The sequence below is a fragment of the Xenopus tropicalis genome, chromosome 1 (assembly GCF_000004195.4).
Source record: "Xenopus tropicalis strain Nigerian chromosome 1, UCB_Xtro_10.0, whole genome shotgun sequence".
In the NCBI taxonomy this organism is placed as follows: domain Eukaryota; kingdom Metazoa; phylum Chordata; class Amphibia; order Anura; family Pipidae; genus Xenopus; species Xenopus tropicalis.
The window spans coordinates 78947460-78967217 of NC_030677.2; the positions used below are offsets into that span (position 1 = coordinate 78947460).

At 39.6% G+C, this 19758-nt stretch overlaps 1 protein-coding gene across 1 annotated transcript in view; it reads right to left on the reverse strand.

The window, feature by feature from the left end:
- Positions 1-4553: 4553 nt before the first annotated feature.
- mob1b (MOB kinase activator 1B) overlaps positions 4554-19758 on the reverse strand; it is a 30333-nt gene continuing 15128 nt past the window's right edge. Inside the window, 5 exon segments of the mRNA NM_001079104.1 lie at positions 4554-4912; positions 6975-7138; positions 7845-7978; positions 12743-12836; positions 13916-14082. Coding sequence (NP_001072572.1) covers positions 4835-4912; positions 6975-7138; positions 7845-7978; positions 12743-12836; positions 13916-14082 — 637 coding nt within the window. The 3' untranslated portion in view covers positions 4554-4834.

The following is a 19758-nucleotide window of genomic DNA, read 5'->3' on the forward strand; positions in this document are numbered from 1 at the left end:
ATAAGGTGCATAATACAAAAAATAACTTGGGAATGTAAAAGTGAAATGTGCAGTTAAAATATATATATATATATATATATATATATATATATATATATATATATATCTGCACACGTAACAGCATTGGCTAATTACATAATGGTTTGGAAATGGGGATTGGGCACCTTTTTCACTTGTTTAGATTGCAAGGGTATTTATATGTGAGATGATACACCGTTGTTTTATCCTTGATAAAGGTCCTAATGAGGACCGAAACGTTGGTTTTTAAACAATGAGTTTTCAATAAAAAAATTTTTTTGAATTTTAAGGGTGTGCCGGCCATGGATTATTTCATGCTAAATACTCAGATTTTGGCTGTGCACCCCACAGAATACTAAAGCCTTGGAGTGCAGACACCATCAGGACTGATATATATATATATATATATAAAGTCCAAATGGATCAGGCACTCACGTATCAGCAGGATTTAGGGTGCCTGGGTGCAGAATTAAAGGTAAAGATACTGCAGAAAAGATACTCCGCACTCACAGGACTTATGAAAAATAAAGAAATAATTTATTGGTCAAACAACTAACGTTTCGGCTGGCGCAGCAGCCTTTCTCAAAGTGAGAAAGGCTGCTGCGCCAGCCGAAACGTTAGTTGTTTGACCAATAAATTATTTCTTTATTTTTCATAAGTCCTGTGAGTGCGGAGTATCTTTTCTGCAGTATATATATATATATATATATATATATATATATATATATATATATATATATATATATATATATATATATAGGGATAGAGAGAAATTGGAGGGAAGAAAAAAAATATGCCAACACACTGTATATGCCTCTGTGAGGAGAATAGGATGAAACTATTCGCCCATTACACAGTAGCTGTTACACCTGCATTTCCTTTTGGTTGTGTTTCACTAGGTTAAAAGCGTCTATTGTAATCCCTTTTCTAACTTGTGCAACAAACTGGGCAGGGATAGACTGTAAGGGTTAGACTGTTCCCAACACAAGAGTTAACTGAGCCACCTGCTCATACCAATAATAACAGTGAGCAATATTCAATTGAAAAATATCTGTATATGAAACTTAATTTAAACATCTCACTTCTCATCTTTATTTCTGCCAGTTTTTATACTGCATATGCTGCTTTATTACTACTAGCTTGTGAGCCACTTGCATTAAGTTTATTACATGCCTCTGAGGGCTCTGGCACACGGGGAAATAAGTCGCCCGCGACAAATCTCCCTGTTCGCGGGCGACTAATCTCCCCGAATTGCCATCCCACCGGCGAAAATGTAAGTCGCTGGTGGGATGGCACACGCTCTGCAGGTGATTTCGGCAAATTGCCAAAGTTGCCTTGCAAGGCAATTTCTGAATAGCTCTTATCTGAATACGTGACAGAAAATATTGAAAATCTAGGAAATAGGCTTACATTGTCTGTGTACCCTGAGCCAGACTGCATTCAAATCCCTATGGATAACATTCCAACAAATCAGCATTATAAAATGTGTCAGGCACAAGTTAAGGTAATATAAAATGTAGTAAATAAAAATATTCTTATCCCATAGCTACAGAGAGCATTTCTACAGTAACTTGCTACGTGGCAAGATCAAGGGACCCGGCAAGGAAATGGGTTAAAGATGTTACAGGCTTTTTAAAATTGTGCTTGGAGGATAAGGCTTTATCCACAATGGTGTTTACATGAATACTACATTGAATAATTGCAAGATATTCAGTTTTAACAAGGATGTTAGCCTTAGAATGTGAGCATCACACAGTGGGCCAGATTCATGAGAAAAATGCATCTCATGGATTTATCTTATAAAAATCAATATAAGTCTATGAAAAAAATGTGGAATTAAATTAGTGAAAAAATGAATTTAATTAGGCCCAATGTCCGCTATTGTTAGACACTCGCCTGACCTCATGAATCGGACAGCTGCTTTCCACCCAGATCTGGGCCGACACTGCCTCATTTATCCCAGTGTCTATGGATCCAAATGTACAATGCTCATTTATATAGCACCATCATGTTCTACAGCACTTTACAGAGATTGTCCATCATTCACATCAGTCCCTGCACAAGTGAAGCTTACAATCCCCATCACACACTCTATGGTCAGTTCCATCAGGAGCCAGTTACCATGCCTGTATGTATTGGGTTTGGAGGAAACCTGGAGTCCCCTGGGGATAACCAGTAAGGCATTGGGAGAACATACAAACTCCTTGCAGTGCCCTGCTATATTGGGGAATTTTTAGAAGCATAGTTTACCACAGTCACTTAATCTATAATGGCCAATTACTACACTAGATCAGAATAAGCTCAAAATAATATGTTTCCCTTTTGGAACACTGATAAAGGTCAAGGAATAGGAGGTAAAAACAGGCTTTCCCTGGTTGCATATTGTTTCCATCTGAATCCAACCTTGTCATTCCAAAATATTTTTTATATTTACAATTCATGCTCCATATTGTGCTCTGGTGTTAAAAAAAAAATCTTATCCCATGCCAATTATAAGCTCAGCATGTTATTCTATCTACTGCTAATATCTAGCTTTTGGGTCTCGGCAGCTCAGTGGTTAATTGAATATGCAGGTGGTGCCCCAATGAGATACTTTCTGCACATTGCTCCTGTTTGGATTTTAGCACTGGATTTTTAGAAAGTGAAGGTTTCTCTCCAGCTAATCACAGCGTTTATAAGAGTCTGCCACTAGTGGCTTAGGGAGATCTCTCAGCTGTCTGATATGGACTTGATGCTCCCACTGATTTTCATCTGAAAGTTCCCAAGCTAAAGAAGTGAAAATATCAGGACCATGTCATATCATGTATAAGACCCAATAAACTGCTTTCCTTAGTGGGACCTACAGCTCTAAGCCCAAACAGCAAAATGCAGAGCAGCGTCTCATTGCAGCCAATTAACCTTCGATTTACCAGTACTGCAGATCTAACATGAAGCTGTTTCATGAAGGAGTTTAATTCACAATATCCTCTTACAAGACAGAAATATGAAAATACTAACAGGTCCATGTATTATTTGCCTAAAGGTGTAATATATGCACTAATATGGTTAGGCAGTTTGAGTAATTTTGATATTGTTGCTAAGTTATTGACACGTACATGCATTATTGTCATATGCAAACCCTTGCCTCCCTTCAGCCTCTTGTTACTTTCAAATATGGGATACAGGGTATGTGCAGCCATGATGATAGGATATGGGAGAGAACAAAGATCCAAGAGGCAAACTCGGTGTGGCCTAAATAACAAAATAAATGCCAGAGACCAGCATGAGTATGTTGAGTGGTGGATGCAGTGCAGGCAAGGATTTTAACATTTAGAAGAGTTCCAATAATATTTTTAAAGTGACACTGACATGATTCTGTAAAAAAAGTAACAGCAGGTCAATATCCCTTTAAAAACAATAGCAATAGTTAATTTTGAGTGCTAAACCATCAGTATCACTGCTTTAGTGGATCTTTACAAACCCTGCATCTTAGCAGAACAGAATCTATTATAATCAACAAACAGCTTATGTTATATGCTAATATTTCTTGCATTAAGACTAAAATAAAACCTCACATACAAGAATATATCCCAAAGAGACGCTCTGCAATACAAAATCTTGAAAGCAGATTTTGACTGATGACATTACCTATTCTAGCACGGTGACTGCATTTTGTGCTCTAAATTGTTTGCTAAATTTACGTCTAAATGTTTAAAAAAATGTGTTAAAATGTTTAAAAAAACAAAAACAGTTATTTCTATTTTTATGCACTATGCACAGCAGCAACTGGTGCTGTCAGGTACTGCCAAGTAAATTCTCCTGCTGCTCAGTAAGTGCACTTTTGCATAGACGCTCTTGTGTTTAAAATGCACAACCTTTTACATGGACGCCGACCCCAAAAAAGCAATGATCTGGGGGGAATTTTAAATAAGTTGAGTAAACTGAATTGGAGTAAGAAATATAAATATAACTCCAATAGGAGTTAAAAAAATGCTATATTCACATAAGCCTTACTGCATTTTGAGAATGTGGTGGTTTTGTACCCTGAATCTGGAGTTTGTGCTAAGTGTTATCAGTTTCATTCTGGTGGAGTTAATAACATCAAATTCAGAAAAATTAAATTACACTGGTGGACTTGCTTTACTCCAACTTTATTGACAATAAAAAAAACATTTTGGAGTAGAGTTGTGTAAAAAAAATTGGCATTCTGACAATTTCAATTTTGTCGTCAAATGGTTTTCTGGAGAAAACAAATGTTTTACTCCCATTTAACTCTAAATTCACCTTAATACCACTTTTGCGAAATGGCCTCCTGGTTATGCGTTTAGAGACCCCAGTATGTATTTCATATATGATAAAGTACCAGATTAAATAAAGGGAAAAGAAACAATGGAAACTGCCATATAGGTGTGAGAAAACCTGCTTAAATTCCCATTTATATACATGATGTCCATCTTATAGCCATAGGTCTGTTAATTAAAGAAAAATAAAATAATTAAACAGAACAAAATATGTGTGAAGCAGAGAAGTGAGAAAGGAATGGAAAAGGACTGGGATAATTTAGGCACATATTATATTCTCAGATTCCTTCACGACAGGAAGGAATGACAATGCATGTATAGGGGTTAAGGTTCTGAAGTATCTACACCTCTTCTTGCCTCCAAGAACACCTTATGTACAACACACAATCAATTGGAATCACGGGAAGGTGAGAAAATGCCTACATCATATTCCCTCAGCATAAGCACACAAAAAATAGATTTTGGCTGCTCTGAATGCAACACGGTTCAGAAAACAAAGCTTGCTTGAAAGAAAGGTGCTCATTCGGCTGCTTATCTTATCTGTCCTTAGAGGTCAGCTTTTCGATTAATTCTTGCAGTGGAGCTTGTTCTCGCCTGTCTATCAAGTTGAATTCCTAAAAAAGAGGAAAGATATTAGAATACCGGTATCGGACCCCTTATCCGGAAACCCATTATCCAGAAAGTTCTGAATTACGGAAAGGTCATCTCCCATAGACTCCATTTTAATCAAATAATTCACATTTTTAAAAACGATTTGCTTTTTCTCTGTAATTATAAAACTTGATCTCAACTAAGATATAATTACCCCTTACTGGAGCAGAACAGTCCTATTGGGTTTAATTATTCTCTAAATATATTTTTTTAGCAGATTTAAGGTAGGAGATCCGAAATACAGAAAGACCCCTTATCCAGAAAACCCCAGGTCCCGAGAATTCTGGATAACAGGTCCCATACCTGTACTATAATGTCATGCTACAACAACAGAGGCATATAATTAACGTTATATATATAACTGACCTCAACAGCTTTTAGATGGTGTATTTTTTTTTATAAGAATACCACCTCAAGTAAATAACTTTGAATTAGATATCCTATTGTAAAGAGCTTTATAAACCATAATAGGAGAATGAGAGACTTCTTGATTAGAATTGTCATTTCATTTGTATAGTTATTCAGAATATAATTTTAGGTATGGATCGTGGCAAAACACAGTGCCCCGTGTCTGATAAAGGAGTACATTAGGGGTATATTTATTACAGTGTGTTAGCCAACATCACTGGTGATGTTGCCCATAGCAACCAATCAGATCTTTGCTTTTGTATTCTTACTTAAATTCCAATATCTGGTTGGTTGATAAGAGCAACATCACATAATAATAAATATGCCCTAGGGCAGTGCTGTCCAACTGGCAGCCTGCGACCCCCCTCTGTGTGGCCCCCCACCTGTCTGGCTGCTTTGATGGCTTACCTTTGAGTAAGCTTTAAATGGTATCAGTACTGGCCCCCTGCATGGTTAACACCTCAGATTCAGGGTGTAAACCCCCATGTATTGTTTAAAAATGTAATCCACTGTGTTGTTCACACCTTTTAATCCCTGCATTATTCACCCCTGCAGTGTTCACACCTCAGGCTGTAATCACCCACATTGTTCATACCTCAGACAGACTGTAGGAGCAGTAGAAACCCACAAATAAACCCTGCACACTATAAAAAGAACATATACTGTGGTGGTACTGCAATTAAAATTTTTTTCAATATATAGTTATTGTGCAGACTGTAGGAGCAGTGCCAGCATTGCATCACTGTAGGCTGCCTGTGTGCCATACTCTGCCTGCCCTACCCTGCCTGTATGGCCATACACACAGGCAGCATAGGACAGGCAGAGTATGGCACACACAGGCAGGGTAGGGAAGGCAGAGTATGGCACACACAGGCAGGGTAGGGAAGGCAAAGTATGGCACACACAGGCAGGGTAGGGAAGGCAGAGTATGGCACACACAGGCAGGGTAGGGAAGGCAGAGTATGGCACACACAGGGTATGGCACACAGTCAGGGTATGGCACACACAGGCAGGGAATGGCACACACAGGCAGGGAATGGCACACACAGGCAAGGAATGGCACACACAGGCAGGGTATGGCACACACAGGCAGGGTATGGCACACACAGGCAGGGAATGGCACACACAGGCAAGGAATGGCACACACAGGCAGGGTATGGCACACACAGGCAGGGTAGGGCAAGCAGAGTATGGCACACACAGGCAGGGTAGGGCAGGCAGAGTATGGCAGGTTTTTTCTGTACTACCACCATTAATATGGCTATTGTCATGCGATAACATGGGTGTGGTTTCAAGTGGGTGTGGTTTTAAAAAGGGGAGTGGTCAAAACTAGCTTCCATTATTGGCCCTCCACCACAGAGGCTGCCCTCGGTACCACAGAAGTTGGACAGCACTGCCCTAGGGTGAAGACACACAGAGCTACTAGTAGCAGCTACTACCCTGCCATAGACAATACTATTCTGTTGACAAAAAGTTTAGTGCTAATCATTAAAATCAGTAGATCTCATAAACGTAAGTTATGTTCCTTAAGAGACAATAGCATTTCGGAAGGTGTCATAGGACACATTTTAAAAATCAAAATGGGACTTTCTGTGCAGTGGATGGAATTCTCATTACCTGAACAAAAAAAATAAAGTGCTTAAAAGAAGTGTTCAGATGAGCCTCCTCTTGGAGCTGGATCACTGAATCAAAGTGCTGGTGGTAAATGTGAGCATAGACTCGGAAGAGACGCTTTAAGATCGTCTTTGCTACAGACATAAAGTTCTTTGGAAAAGGAACACCTGCAAAAGAAGACAGACACTTTTGTTTTCAAGGTTTAGATTAGCACTGTACAATTTCTACCAAGTGGTGCATCCCAAGTAATAATAATATTTTTTAATATTTTTACGCCACTCTCCATGGCCTAGGGCAGCAGCCCCAGGATTGGCGCTGGGTGTGTCAAATTACTGCTAAGCTAGGACTAGCACATAGCACAGGGTACTTATTCATTAGTATGCAATGTTGCCATTTTTAGTTTTGATTATAATAGGGCAGCACTGTAATGAAAAGGGGATGTGCATTGATCAGTTCCTTGTGTTTGTGTACGTATTTGAGATATCTCTTTCATTCACAAGATCCCAAGGGCTTTGTAGGAAACTATTTAAGGATAATAGTTGCAGTCACAATGTAATGGATCAGTTTTTAAAATGCCATATGGTCCTACCTATGTGTTACCACTACCCATAATAAATGTTTTGCAGTTAATCTGCTGGAGCTTTTTTTTCCTATTTTTGGATTTTTGCATGTTGCCATTTTTAGTTTTGATTATAATAGGGCAGCACTGTAATGAAAAGGGGATGTGCATTGATCAGTTCCTTGTGTTTGTGTACGTATTTGAGATATCTCTTTCATTCACAAGATCCCAAGGGCTTTGTAGGAAACTATTTAAGGATAATAGTTGCAGTCACAATGTAATGGATCAGTTTTTAAAATGCCATATGGTCCTACCTATTTTAGAGGGAAAGAGGGTTTCATCATCAAGCTGGTCCTGTACCCATGTCATCAGGTAATCAATGTACTTAGGAGCAGAACACTTAATGGGCTTCTTTATATTGGTTCCATCTGCCCAGTGGTACTCATACCTAGGAAGAAAAAATCACAGCAAATATTATTTCATCAAAGAAAAGGGCAGAGGGATCCTTTAGCAGTTAATATTATTAATCTCTGCATGCTACAAAAGACTGCAGGTAGAAGGGCCTTCAGTGTTTCTGTTTGTAGTAGCTCAGATATGCAAACATAATAACAATGAATTGGCAATTGGGTTTCCAATTAATCAGCACTAACTGGTAACAAATAAACAATATTTCACCACTGTGTCCAGCTTTTGGAGACCACAGACCTCATTTTTAAAGCTGTTCCACAACTTGATTTTTGTGCCTGCATCTGAAGTTATTGCATCGGCTAGGGTGCAGGCACAACAATCAGATTTTTGAAGCATAGGGCGGATTCTTGGCCTGTGCTTATCCACAGACCACAGTAGCATTACAAGAGTGACAGTCTGGAGGCAGCCTCTTTATTTTGAGGCTCAGACTGCATCCTTATCTATGCTCTAATTTTGCATACTTATTAAAAAAAACATATAAACAAGAAGCCCAAAAGAAGGGAGTGACCTCTAACTGATCAATGGATTCTTCTGGTCCAAAAGGCATGCCATCTCTGCTATTAGTTACACAGCTTTACCCAAGTTGCAGTACCAAATAACATCAGGCCAGAAGGCTGTTAATCCCTAGTTACCCTCTGCAGTTCAGTCAGCTGAGAAGGCTGTGATTTTCCAGCTCACCAAGCTCATCACTGCTCAAGGTTAAGTTAAGTTTAAAAAGCTATTTTTGGTCAAAGTGCCACATTTATCTTAGTGACAATGTTCCCCTCTAAAGCTGGCCATACACGCACCGATAATATTGTACGAAACCTCGTTTAGTTCGATATTCGGTGCGTGTATGGCAAGTCGGCGAGTCGACCGATATCGCAGGAAGCTGCTGATATCACTTGACTCACCGATCAGGCCAGTTAAAAGATTATGATTGGGCGCCATAGAAGGCGCCTGACCAAAATCTGCCTTCAGCGCTGAATCGGCAGAAGGAAGTAGAAATCCTATTGTTTCTACCTCCTTATCTGCCGTTTCAGCCCTGAACGGTTTGTGGCTGATTGTATGATCTTTCGTGCGACCGATGGTCGCAGGAAAGATCGCAAATCGCCACGAGTGTGGCCACCTTAACAGTTTCCCTGTTCATCCGTGTATGCAGAAAAGTAGCTGGGACAGAGTAAAGCAAAAGAATACAGGCTGAGAGCAACGGAGCCAGAGTTCCATGTGCCCTCAGCCTAAATAATACAAAATAATAAAAATTATGTTATTTACCAAAATTTTTTTTCGATATGGCTGAGACCTACAACTATGAACATGGGGCCAAGGGTATTTATTTAGTCCTGAAGGACAGGTTTGGAATGTTTTACTTATCATTTATTTCTAAAATGCTATAATGACTAATGTATTCCCAAATCAGCCACACAAAGTAACGAGAGCAATATTAAACAGAACAATATGTCAAGCAAATTTACAAACAATATACAGATCAAATATTTTTGCAGATTATTTATAAAAGGAATATATAAATACAGGCTTCCCTATTACAATGCCTATATTTTTGCTTTTTACAGCATCTACAGTCCCAAGGAAAGATGCATGACAGAGAGCAATGGGAATGAAGGATCTAGATGCGGCTATCCAAAAATCTTTATCCTCAAAACATCTATTCTACAAGCAATTGACTGTCAGTATTGTTTTGTTTATTGGAATAAGCCTGTCGTATATTATTTTGAAATGTGGAACAAAAAATGCAAGATGAAGAATCAGAAAGCATTACTCATCCTAAAAAACTAAAAATCATGAAAAATGTTTTTATAATATTGAAAATATAAAGTCTAGACAAACATTTTGACAATTTATAGCTTTTAAACATTTTGCACTGTTACAAAGTTATGGCTAATTATTGAAGCAGCCTCCCATCCCCCACCCTCCAGAATCTCTGGCTCCCTGGCCTGCATCAGTGACGCAGAAATGTGAGTGACAGCTGTGAAAGCTGATTTGCTGTGGCATGTCATATGGCCACACCCCTCAGCAGGCAAACACATGCAAAGGGAAAGTAAAGGAATGGAGCTGGGCTGGGCAGGGCCGGAACTAGGGGTAGGCAGGGTAGGCACCTGCCTAGGGCGCAATCACTGGGGGGCGCACTTCTCAGGAGAAAGATTTTTTTTTGTTTCATCTTTAGTGGGTTCACTTACTCTTTAATATTACGACGGATCGTTAATACAGGGCTCTCCTGCCTGCTCCAACTCCCTCTGCACATGTTCTTTTTGCGCCCCCCCCCCCCATTCCCCTGATGTCAGCCTTTACCTTAACGCTATAGAAATCCGACACTAGAGGGATGGAGCTTGAGCATGCGTCCATACCAATGGTGGAGCGCACAGTCTGGCACTGAACTAGAGCAATTTTATGTGGTGGGCTGTCTGCTGGCACAGGTACACGGATAGGAAGTGGGGGCTAAATACATATTGTATATGGCACAGGTTCTTGGGGAGCAAGGGAAGGTACTGGCTAATTATGTGGCTGCACTGATGCTGGCACAGGAGGGGGGCGATCAGAAAGTGGGGGCTAAATATTTTATGTGGCTGCACTGGATGGTGGCACAGGTTAAGAGGGCTATAAGGGAGGGGGGCTAAATATTTTATGTGGAAGCACTGGATGGTGGCACAGGTTAAGAGGGCTATAAGGGAGGGGGGCTAAATATTTTATGTGGAAGCACTGGATGGTGGCACAGGTTAAGAGGGCAATAAGGGAGGGGGACTAAATATTTTATGTGGCTGCACTGGATGGTGGCACAGGTTAAGAGGGCAATAAGGGAGGGGGGCTAAATATTTTATGTGGAAGCACTGGATGCTGGTTGGAAGAGATACACAGGGGCAAGGGTGGGGGCATTTATTTTTTTTTTTTTTTTAAATAAGGCAATGCATCTTTTCTGAGGTTTTAAAAGAGGTATACTGTATATGGACAGGTACACAGAAGTGACATCTTGGCAACAACTGCATGGCAGTGTTAACAGTACCCTTTATTTTCGCTTATTTAAATATTGTTTCACTGCAAAAACATGCTTTGGTTTTTCTGAATATTTGCTTTTTTAGTGCACCTTTTGTTTTTATGTTAGCATATTTATATTTACATAAGTTATACTCATTAATGTGTTGCAATATTTCTTTATTAAAAACTGAAAAAGTAAAATGGTAAACTGGGGTGGGGGGGGGGAGTGGCACTGATTGAATACCTTGCCTAGGGTGCCAAAATACCTTGGCCCGGCCCTGGGGCTGGGCTGGGTGCTGATGAAGCTGCATTTGTACATATAATAGTAAAGCAGCTTATTGTTTCAATTCTTTATATACACAGCACTTCTGGCTCTTTTGCGTTTGGATTTTGTGCCAGGAGGCTTAGATCCACTGCCAGTCACCCTCCTGCAATTTACACATGCAGATACAAATCTTACTTCAGTAGCCAGATACAGGTGTAACAAAATAATGTATAAAGGAGACTTCCTCCATACCAGTGACATCAGTTGAAGCAATATTACAGACATCTGTACAGGCAACTGTGTGTACAGGCACATAGATTCCTGTATGTTGGATTCACAGGCACTTCTCTATGAGTCAGTGCTCTCCTGTAGACTGACTAGCCAGACTTTCAGGCTTCTTGATTGACCAGCTGAGACTAATCAGGCCCGCCATGTCAGTCTGTAGCATTTACTCTGCTACAAGGATTTGTGCCTAGCCTATGTGCCATAGGTTACCCATGATGGGGAGAGGCTGAACTGTGCCAGATGGTGTATAGGCAAAACAAGGGAAACTTGCACAAACACTGTAATTCAGTGGTGTAACCAGAGAGGAAGCAGACCTTGTGGTCACGGAGGGGGGTAGGGAACAGGGGGGCTCACACCGTGGGGACTACTTCCTCTATAGCCAATGAAAGATTGTGTGTCTGTGCTAGCACAGATGTGCACACACTCACTTGTGCATGCATCTGCCTACAGCGAGAACAACGGGTTAGACTTGTTATGCCACTGTTTATATTTCTAATTAATTTTTGTTTTTCCCTGACCTAGCTGATCTGCCTTCTGAGTGATGTCTCTTTTGGATTTGTGGTTCCCAGTTTAGAAACAAAGTAAAAAGAAAAAATAATTTCTATTAAATGCCTGAAGCCAGTCCATGTATTCTAAAAAAATGGCCATATATTCTATTTTTGATTAGCTTGCATACATATAGAGAGTGACTACAATGCTATTGCACAAACAGTAATGCAAATTAATAAGAAATACCTTTCAAATCATTGAAAGTCTTCAATTAGTATATATTAGAAAGTTACTTTCTAATTTCTAGAATTATATGTTCTTCTATCAGGAAACAGTTACAGTACTACAATACTACCACACAAAATTTGTTGCCTGTGCACTTTATTTTTTATCTATAGATAAATTATCTCCTACAGATAATGAATAATTTCCAATATATTTATTTTTTTTACATTCAGTTTTGAGATGTTTATTGTTTTATTAGCGTGATCCCTTAACACACAGTCCCTGACACACAGCAACAGACGTCTGGTGACACCACAGATATTGTTATACTGGGATAGATTGGGTCAGATAGTTATTCCCTCAATTATAAAAGTAAGCCAAAGCTCACTGACCATAATTTCAGTGACATGAATACAGCTAAGCAAGGTCTACTGTTGTAAATCAAATATATATGTATAAATGTGCTATTTTAAGCATTCTTACAAAGCATTGCAGTTTACAGTGACTTACTTTGGGCCAGCAGACATTACTGGACAGCTCTCCTCAGTACAAAAATCTGTTATAGTTCCATACAACATGTTTATCTGGTTAAAAAAGTCCACAGCTGCAAAGCAAAGGATAACATATTGGTTAAGTATCTTTACTCAATAACATTGTATATATAAATACATAATGTTTAACAGAAAAAGGAAATATGAATGTACAAAACTAGGATAAACAGCATTAATATCTTTGGCTTATACTGACTCTGACTAGCATATTATGGTTGCATACTTGCATACTTTGGCAATTTCATCTTGGTTCTTGGGGTTACTGTATGTCACACAGTGATTTCAGACATCTGATATAGCATGATTGTCAAGGGATGTTGCCAAGTTTCCAAGAGTGCCAGAGCCCAGTTTTACAAGCTGCTATGCACAGTCAGAGTGTAATCATTTTTCACTACAGGTATATTATTATTCAGAATGCTTGAGACCTGGGGTTTTCCAGATAAAGGATCATTTGGATCACCATATTGTACCTTAAGTCTACTTTAAATCTCCCCCTTGATATTTAAATGATTTTCAGTGTGACATTTGAACTCACTACAGAAAAACTCACCCACTTTCTATACATTCCTATGGGATTTTTGGAAGTTTATTTATCAATGAATGAGTTCCCCATTTTATAAATACGCTTCTAAAAATCCCATAGGAATGAACAGAAACTGGGTGAGTTTTTCTGTTGTAAGTTCAAATATCACTCGTTGATAAACATGTCCTGATGGATTGATCTGATCATTTGGCCCTTGTTCAAGCTACGGCCTACATCCTGTAAATATGATCTGATCATTTGGCCATTGGGCCAAACAATCAGCTCACATTGACGGGATGCAGACCATTGAGGCAATGACTGCATCAACAAGCCCACGTGCTCCTCACCCAGACCTGCCTATAGTGCATACAGTGGAGGATGGAATATCATTCACTATATGTGTTCATTTTGTAAGCTGTATGTATCAATGATTATTATGAATTGAACTAATGTAAGATAAACATCCCTGGGCACAGATTAAAGTTGAGAGCACAGTTAACAAATGACAAACTCACTCCCGGATTCTGTGGAGCTGTGACTGTTTACACATATTGCCCTTTATTACAGCTATGCATCTGCATTAATACAGTACAGTGACTGTTAACTTACTGTTTACAGCAACCCACTCGTTGAGGTCTTCCCCCTCAGGAAGCATGACAGCCATACGTAGGTTTCCACTGCCCAGTGTGGCCTCGGCATGTTTCAGTAGTTCATACTGATGGGAGCCCTCTGGAAGACTCTTTTTTGGCTTGAATGTCTTTGAAGAGCGACTGCCACTAAAAATGAGCAAATGAGAAAGGTTATTTTTAGTCTATTTTCCCAGGCAGCAGTTAAAGTTCTGATTCAGCCGTTATAAGCCTGGCCACTAAAATGTATTAATCCTGCTACTAAATAAAAGCAAAAAAGTAAAGAAAGAGCAGTCCACACACATACTACCCACATGCTACTATTCAGTCACAGCATCTAACTTGTCCTGCCTGGATCGATAAGGCGCTTTGTGTTGCATTAGAAGCAGCCGTTATCGCTGATTTATGCTGGTGTGCCTTGCACCACGTGGGATTATTTTGTGACTGAGGTGACATACCTGTTACATCAGCCTAAAGGTGGGCATGCATGGATTGATAACATACAATGAGCATGGCCTCCTTTTTATTGTGCTATTTGTTCAGGCTGACAAACAATAGAAACAACAGGAAATGCATCATATACTGGCAGATTAGACTTTTAAACCTGTCCGACTGATGAACTGAGCAATATCCATAACACAAATCAGTTGGGATAATATAAGGATAATATAAGGATATTAGTAGACAAAAGAGTTTCATGACCTTATAAGACTAAAACCTTATAGCTATGACTGTGACTGACATCTCCTTTGGCACAGTGTTATATGAGCAGCACAGGTACAGGCATGGGTTTTTTCTGCATTGGGAGCCTTATCTGCATGTGTCTAGAAAATGGGCTTCCCTATTACTTGCTGGATAATCATACATGGAACCTCATCCACTCAGAAACCATCCTTCAGCCTCTGGCACCACTGATGCCGTGCCATTCAACCTACTGACCACCATGTAGTCAAACATACTTTGTTGAGATGCATTCAAAGTAAAATGATAGATACCCCTGTTGTCATCCCACTTGTTGTAGTAAGCTAAGTTTAGTAACCACTGAATAACTGACTGAAATAATACAAAATACATAGTACAAGTGCTAACTCTATAAACTTTGCTCTGTTCGTTTAATTAACAGAGATTATCTGAAAATCTATTGGCAACAGTACGTGGGCACAACTGCACTACAGCCTTAAAATAGCTGTAATTTAGCAGCTGTTCCCTCTCTGACAATATAATATTAAGCTCTGTGGTATCCTTTAGCCAGCTAACTGTGATGGCTTGTAATTAGCCATCAAACCCTAGAAGGAAGCATCTTTTTCTGGCCCTTCAGTCAGATGCTCTGAAAACCAGCAATGTATCGGGTCACTGTAGCAATTTTAATGGGAAAAATAAATACATTTATTTGTACTCAGACTTTGGGGCTCATTTACTAGTGGCAGAGGTATAAGTATTGGAGAGCTAAATGGCACAGTTAGTGCAGGACGCAGTGTTGATAGGTGTACATATTAAGTAAACGGGTCCCTTGTGCCTTTAGGCCATTGGTACTCTAATCTTGTTCCTTAATGATGTGCAAGGTAGGGATGTTCAGTGCACTGGCTCAAGCAATGCCCCTTCGATAAGACAGGGCAGGTAGTGCCACATACTGGGAGTGGTGCAGCTCTTTGTGTCTCATGAAGACAAGACTGTTGTTTCAAGAGTTGAACAACAGTAACGGCTGTGACTTACAGGGAGATTAGTCGCGAGTGACTAATCTCCCCGAAATGCAATCCCACCGGCTAGAATGTAAATGGTCGGTGGGATGGCATATGCGGCGCTGCGATTTGCCGAAGTCGCGGAAGTTGCCTTGAGAGGAAACTTCCACAAATCGCGGCTCCGCATATGCCATCCCACCGGCGATTTACAGTCTATTCGGTGGGATGGCATTTCGTGGAGATTAGTTGCCAAAAAGTTATTTTCTGCACACTTTGTGCATGTTTTTCTCCCTGGATGTTAGCCAATTTGCGTATGCAAATTAGGATGTCATTTGGTATTTGTCTGAATCCTTCATGATCCAGATTCAGTATTTGGATTCGGTGCATTCCTAGTACATAGTATAACCAACATGCCATCTTGTGCCTGTATTTGCACTTTGCACCCGGTCCCACTGGATCTAAATGAGCCCTAACATCATCTACCTGTAAAAGCAAAACAGCTAAGAGAATGTTCCATGCCTTATTGATGCCTTATTATTTTATTTTAAAGAATTTAGAAACACACTCACAAATGGTTCAAGAAAAATACTCTTGGCACCCCATTTTTAAAATCCTATAAATGTAAATATGTTAAGATATGGCAATACTACAACCATTTTTGTATACTAGTTCCAAATATATTTAATACCAGATGTGCACATTTAAATATTTTATACCATGGGATTTTAGTATGTTTTCCATTGTGAGCATATGTTTTACATTCCATCCTTATGATCTGAACTCGTTCCCAACCCAGCAGCTATTAGCCTTTGGGTTTGCTTTGCTGCACTAAACATAACCATTATCCCTTTTGTGCACATGTTCCACTACTTGCAATACAGAGACTGTACATATCTTTTGTCTGTCCCTATGGCATTTCCTTATTCCACACTTTATATCTAAATGCTAACCATGCTTGGCAATAATACAAGGGCTAGTTAATTGCCCGGGCCTAGGCAAAGTGTTTAAGCAGAATGCTTTTCATTTCTAGCCTATGTTAGGTAAAGCATCTACAGCTCTGTGATCATATCATATCATTTAACCACAAGCCCCTGTTTGTATTAATAACCCCCTGTTTGTATTAATGCATTCTACTGTACAGCGCTGCATACATAAGTAGCGTTTTATAAATAAAGATATACATACAAGCCACATGCACAGCTGCTAAACGTAATGGTTAAACCTCACATTGCAGCAAGCCTCAGTCTGGCCTCTAACTACAACCAGACTTTCCTCTAGATAACACAGCAAGTGGCAGGCACAGAATATACTTGCACACATAATACAAAAAATACACACGTACCTATACTAGATACAAAGCTTCTCAAAGCTTTCCAGAGAGACTGGATAAAAGCAATATTTGGCTTATTTCTAAGACCTTTTTATGTACAACTACTTGGTGAGTCTCCGCACCCTTACAGAGTTACAAGCTCAAATATAGTCAACGCCTTGGCATCTCCCCAGGGGTTGCACCATTATCTTATATTATGTACAGTGTTGGAAACCCAGAATTAAATGTAGTTTTCACCAGTCTCCATTAAATTTGGCTTGTGTGAATTTTCTGTACTAAGATATATGTGGGAATAATGCTGGGTGTGTTGTGTTATTAAATAAGGCTAAATCTGTTTTATGGCTAACCTAATTCCAGGGGTGGACATGTGATTAGTGAACCTGTAAGAGTTGCACGCAACAGATATCATGAAAATTGAGCCAATTGAGTTTTCTGTGGTCTGTAGTGAAACTGAGCCACTACAGGTAATATTTATAAACTTGTGAAAAGTCGATCAGAAAATGGATGACTCCTGTATGTTGATTTTTACACGTCATCCTAACATGCAAAAAGCCTTTGTAGTTTAAATCTTTGAAGCATCTACTTGCCTAGAACTGTTGTACTTAGTAAAATTCACTTGCACTGGTTTGTTATATGTCAACGCCCTTTAGGATATATTCTGGTATAAATATGGTGTATGCACTTGTAAATAGTGCATCCAGTCTTTACGATGGAGGGAAAGGTCAAAGGCAGCACAACCTAATGGCTTTAGAAATGGTATTTAATTTTTTATCAGATTTCTTGTTTTTATGTTTATTAAAGGAGAAGGAAAGGCAAAGTCACCCCCAAGTGACTTTAATCACTTACCATTTACCCCAGGCTGGTGCCCCTGTTAGGAGAAAACTGCACCAGCCCAGGGTACCTGCAGCGAGCGCATCCCTCTTCCTTCTGTGTCAAAATCCCTGGGCCGGCGCATGCGCAGTAGAGTGAAAAGCTGACTTTTTTCTTATAGTTTAGCTTTTCACTCTACTGCGCAAGCCCGCAAAGAAGGAAGAGGCGACCACGCTTGCAGCTACCCCTGGCTGATGCGGTTTTCTCTTTACTGGGGTACCAGCCTGGGGTAAACGGTAAGTGATTAAAGTCACTTGGGGGTGCCTAACATTTTGGCACCCCCAAGTGACTTTCCTTCTCCTTTAAAATAAAGAAGGGGTACAATATTGCTGCCTTGGTCTAATTAATAACCTTGCAGTCTGATTACCAACAACAGTTTGCTGTCTTGCTGAATTACAGAAGTCATTTCTTGTTCACAGGCCTTATATCAGGGATCCCCAAACTTAAATCCCCGAGCTATGGAAAGTATATACCAGTTTGAATTTTGAAATTTGAAGACATTTATTACAAATGAGTTCTCTCTGTACCAAAATCTGGCTTTATTGTGTCAGGGTAAAGAAATGAGACACCTACACTGCCTAGTAAATACTTAAAGATATATTTTATAAAGTTACACAGAAAAAAATGTATTTTCTTTGACTTTGTACATTGGTGTCCTGATGGGAAGATAACACCCAAATGTTGCTGGACAACAACTCCTTCCTGATGGGAGCTATAGTCCAGCAATATAAGATTCTTTAAAGGACAAGTAAAGGCTAAGTCACTTGGGGTGCCAAAATGTTAGGCACCCCCAAGTGACTTTAATCGCTTACCTTGTACCCCGGGGTAGCTGTAGCGAGCGCTTCCTCCTTCCGGCTTCGTTTTGCTGGGACCCCGGGACCGGCGCATGCACAGTAGAGTGAAAAGCCGAGGAAGGAGGAAGCGCTGCAGCTACCCGGGCTGGTGCTGTTTTCTCCTAACAGGGGCACCAGCCCGGGGTACAAGGTAGGCGATTAAAGTCACTTGGGGGTGCCTAACATTTTGGCACCCCCAAGTGACTTTGCCTTTCCTTCTCCTTTAAGCAATACTGTGTGATAAAATGTTTCCTTTCCAGTTTCTTAAGAACCTGCACTATACTTGTCTGCCCCTAGTGGTAGATTTTTTAACTTTTGAGATTTGTTCAAGAACAAAACATGGAGAAAATAAGAAGGTGAATATACTTAGGAATATCTTAAATACTTGTGATTCATTAAAGAAAAAAATTTCAAAAATTTGCATGAAAAAAGCTTGGCAAGTAAAAACTGGCGAGTTTTTATAGAAGTCAATGGGAAGTGTCTCTGAAGATTGTATTTATCTAGATTGTAGCTCTATGGGGCAGGGACCTCCATCCTCTTGTCTCTTTGAACTTATTGCAACCGTACCTTTTATTTATTTGTATTTATTTTTATACTTTGTATTTATCTATTATTATTTTAATAACCCCCTGTTTGTATTATTCTATTGTACTGTACAGCGCTGCGTACATAAGTAGCGCTTTGTAAATAAAGATATACATACATACATACATACATACATACATTAGTTTATTAAAACAGTCAGATTTTTAGCCCCATTGAAATTATATTTTTGTGGGTGCAACAGTGCAGATCAGCAGGGGGCACTATATTGTGCTCTAGCAATAAGGCAAACACGGGGGAAGGAAGTGAGAAGGGTGATGAGCAGGGAGGACTTACAAGTGGACAGAGATGTGCTTAGGGCACCCTTACCTTGTGGCCCAACTGGAGGCAATTAACACATTTTTATAGTACTAAACACCTAAATACAATACTTACACGTCTATGGGGAAATGTAATATAGGTCGCCAATTGGAAAAATGCAATGCGAATAAATATTTACATTGCGAACAACTGCCTTTGTGTGAATGTAATATATCTTTTGCAAACCCTTTGCCCCTCATGGACAGTAGGA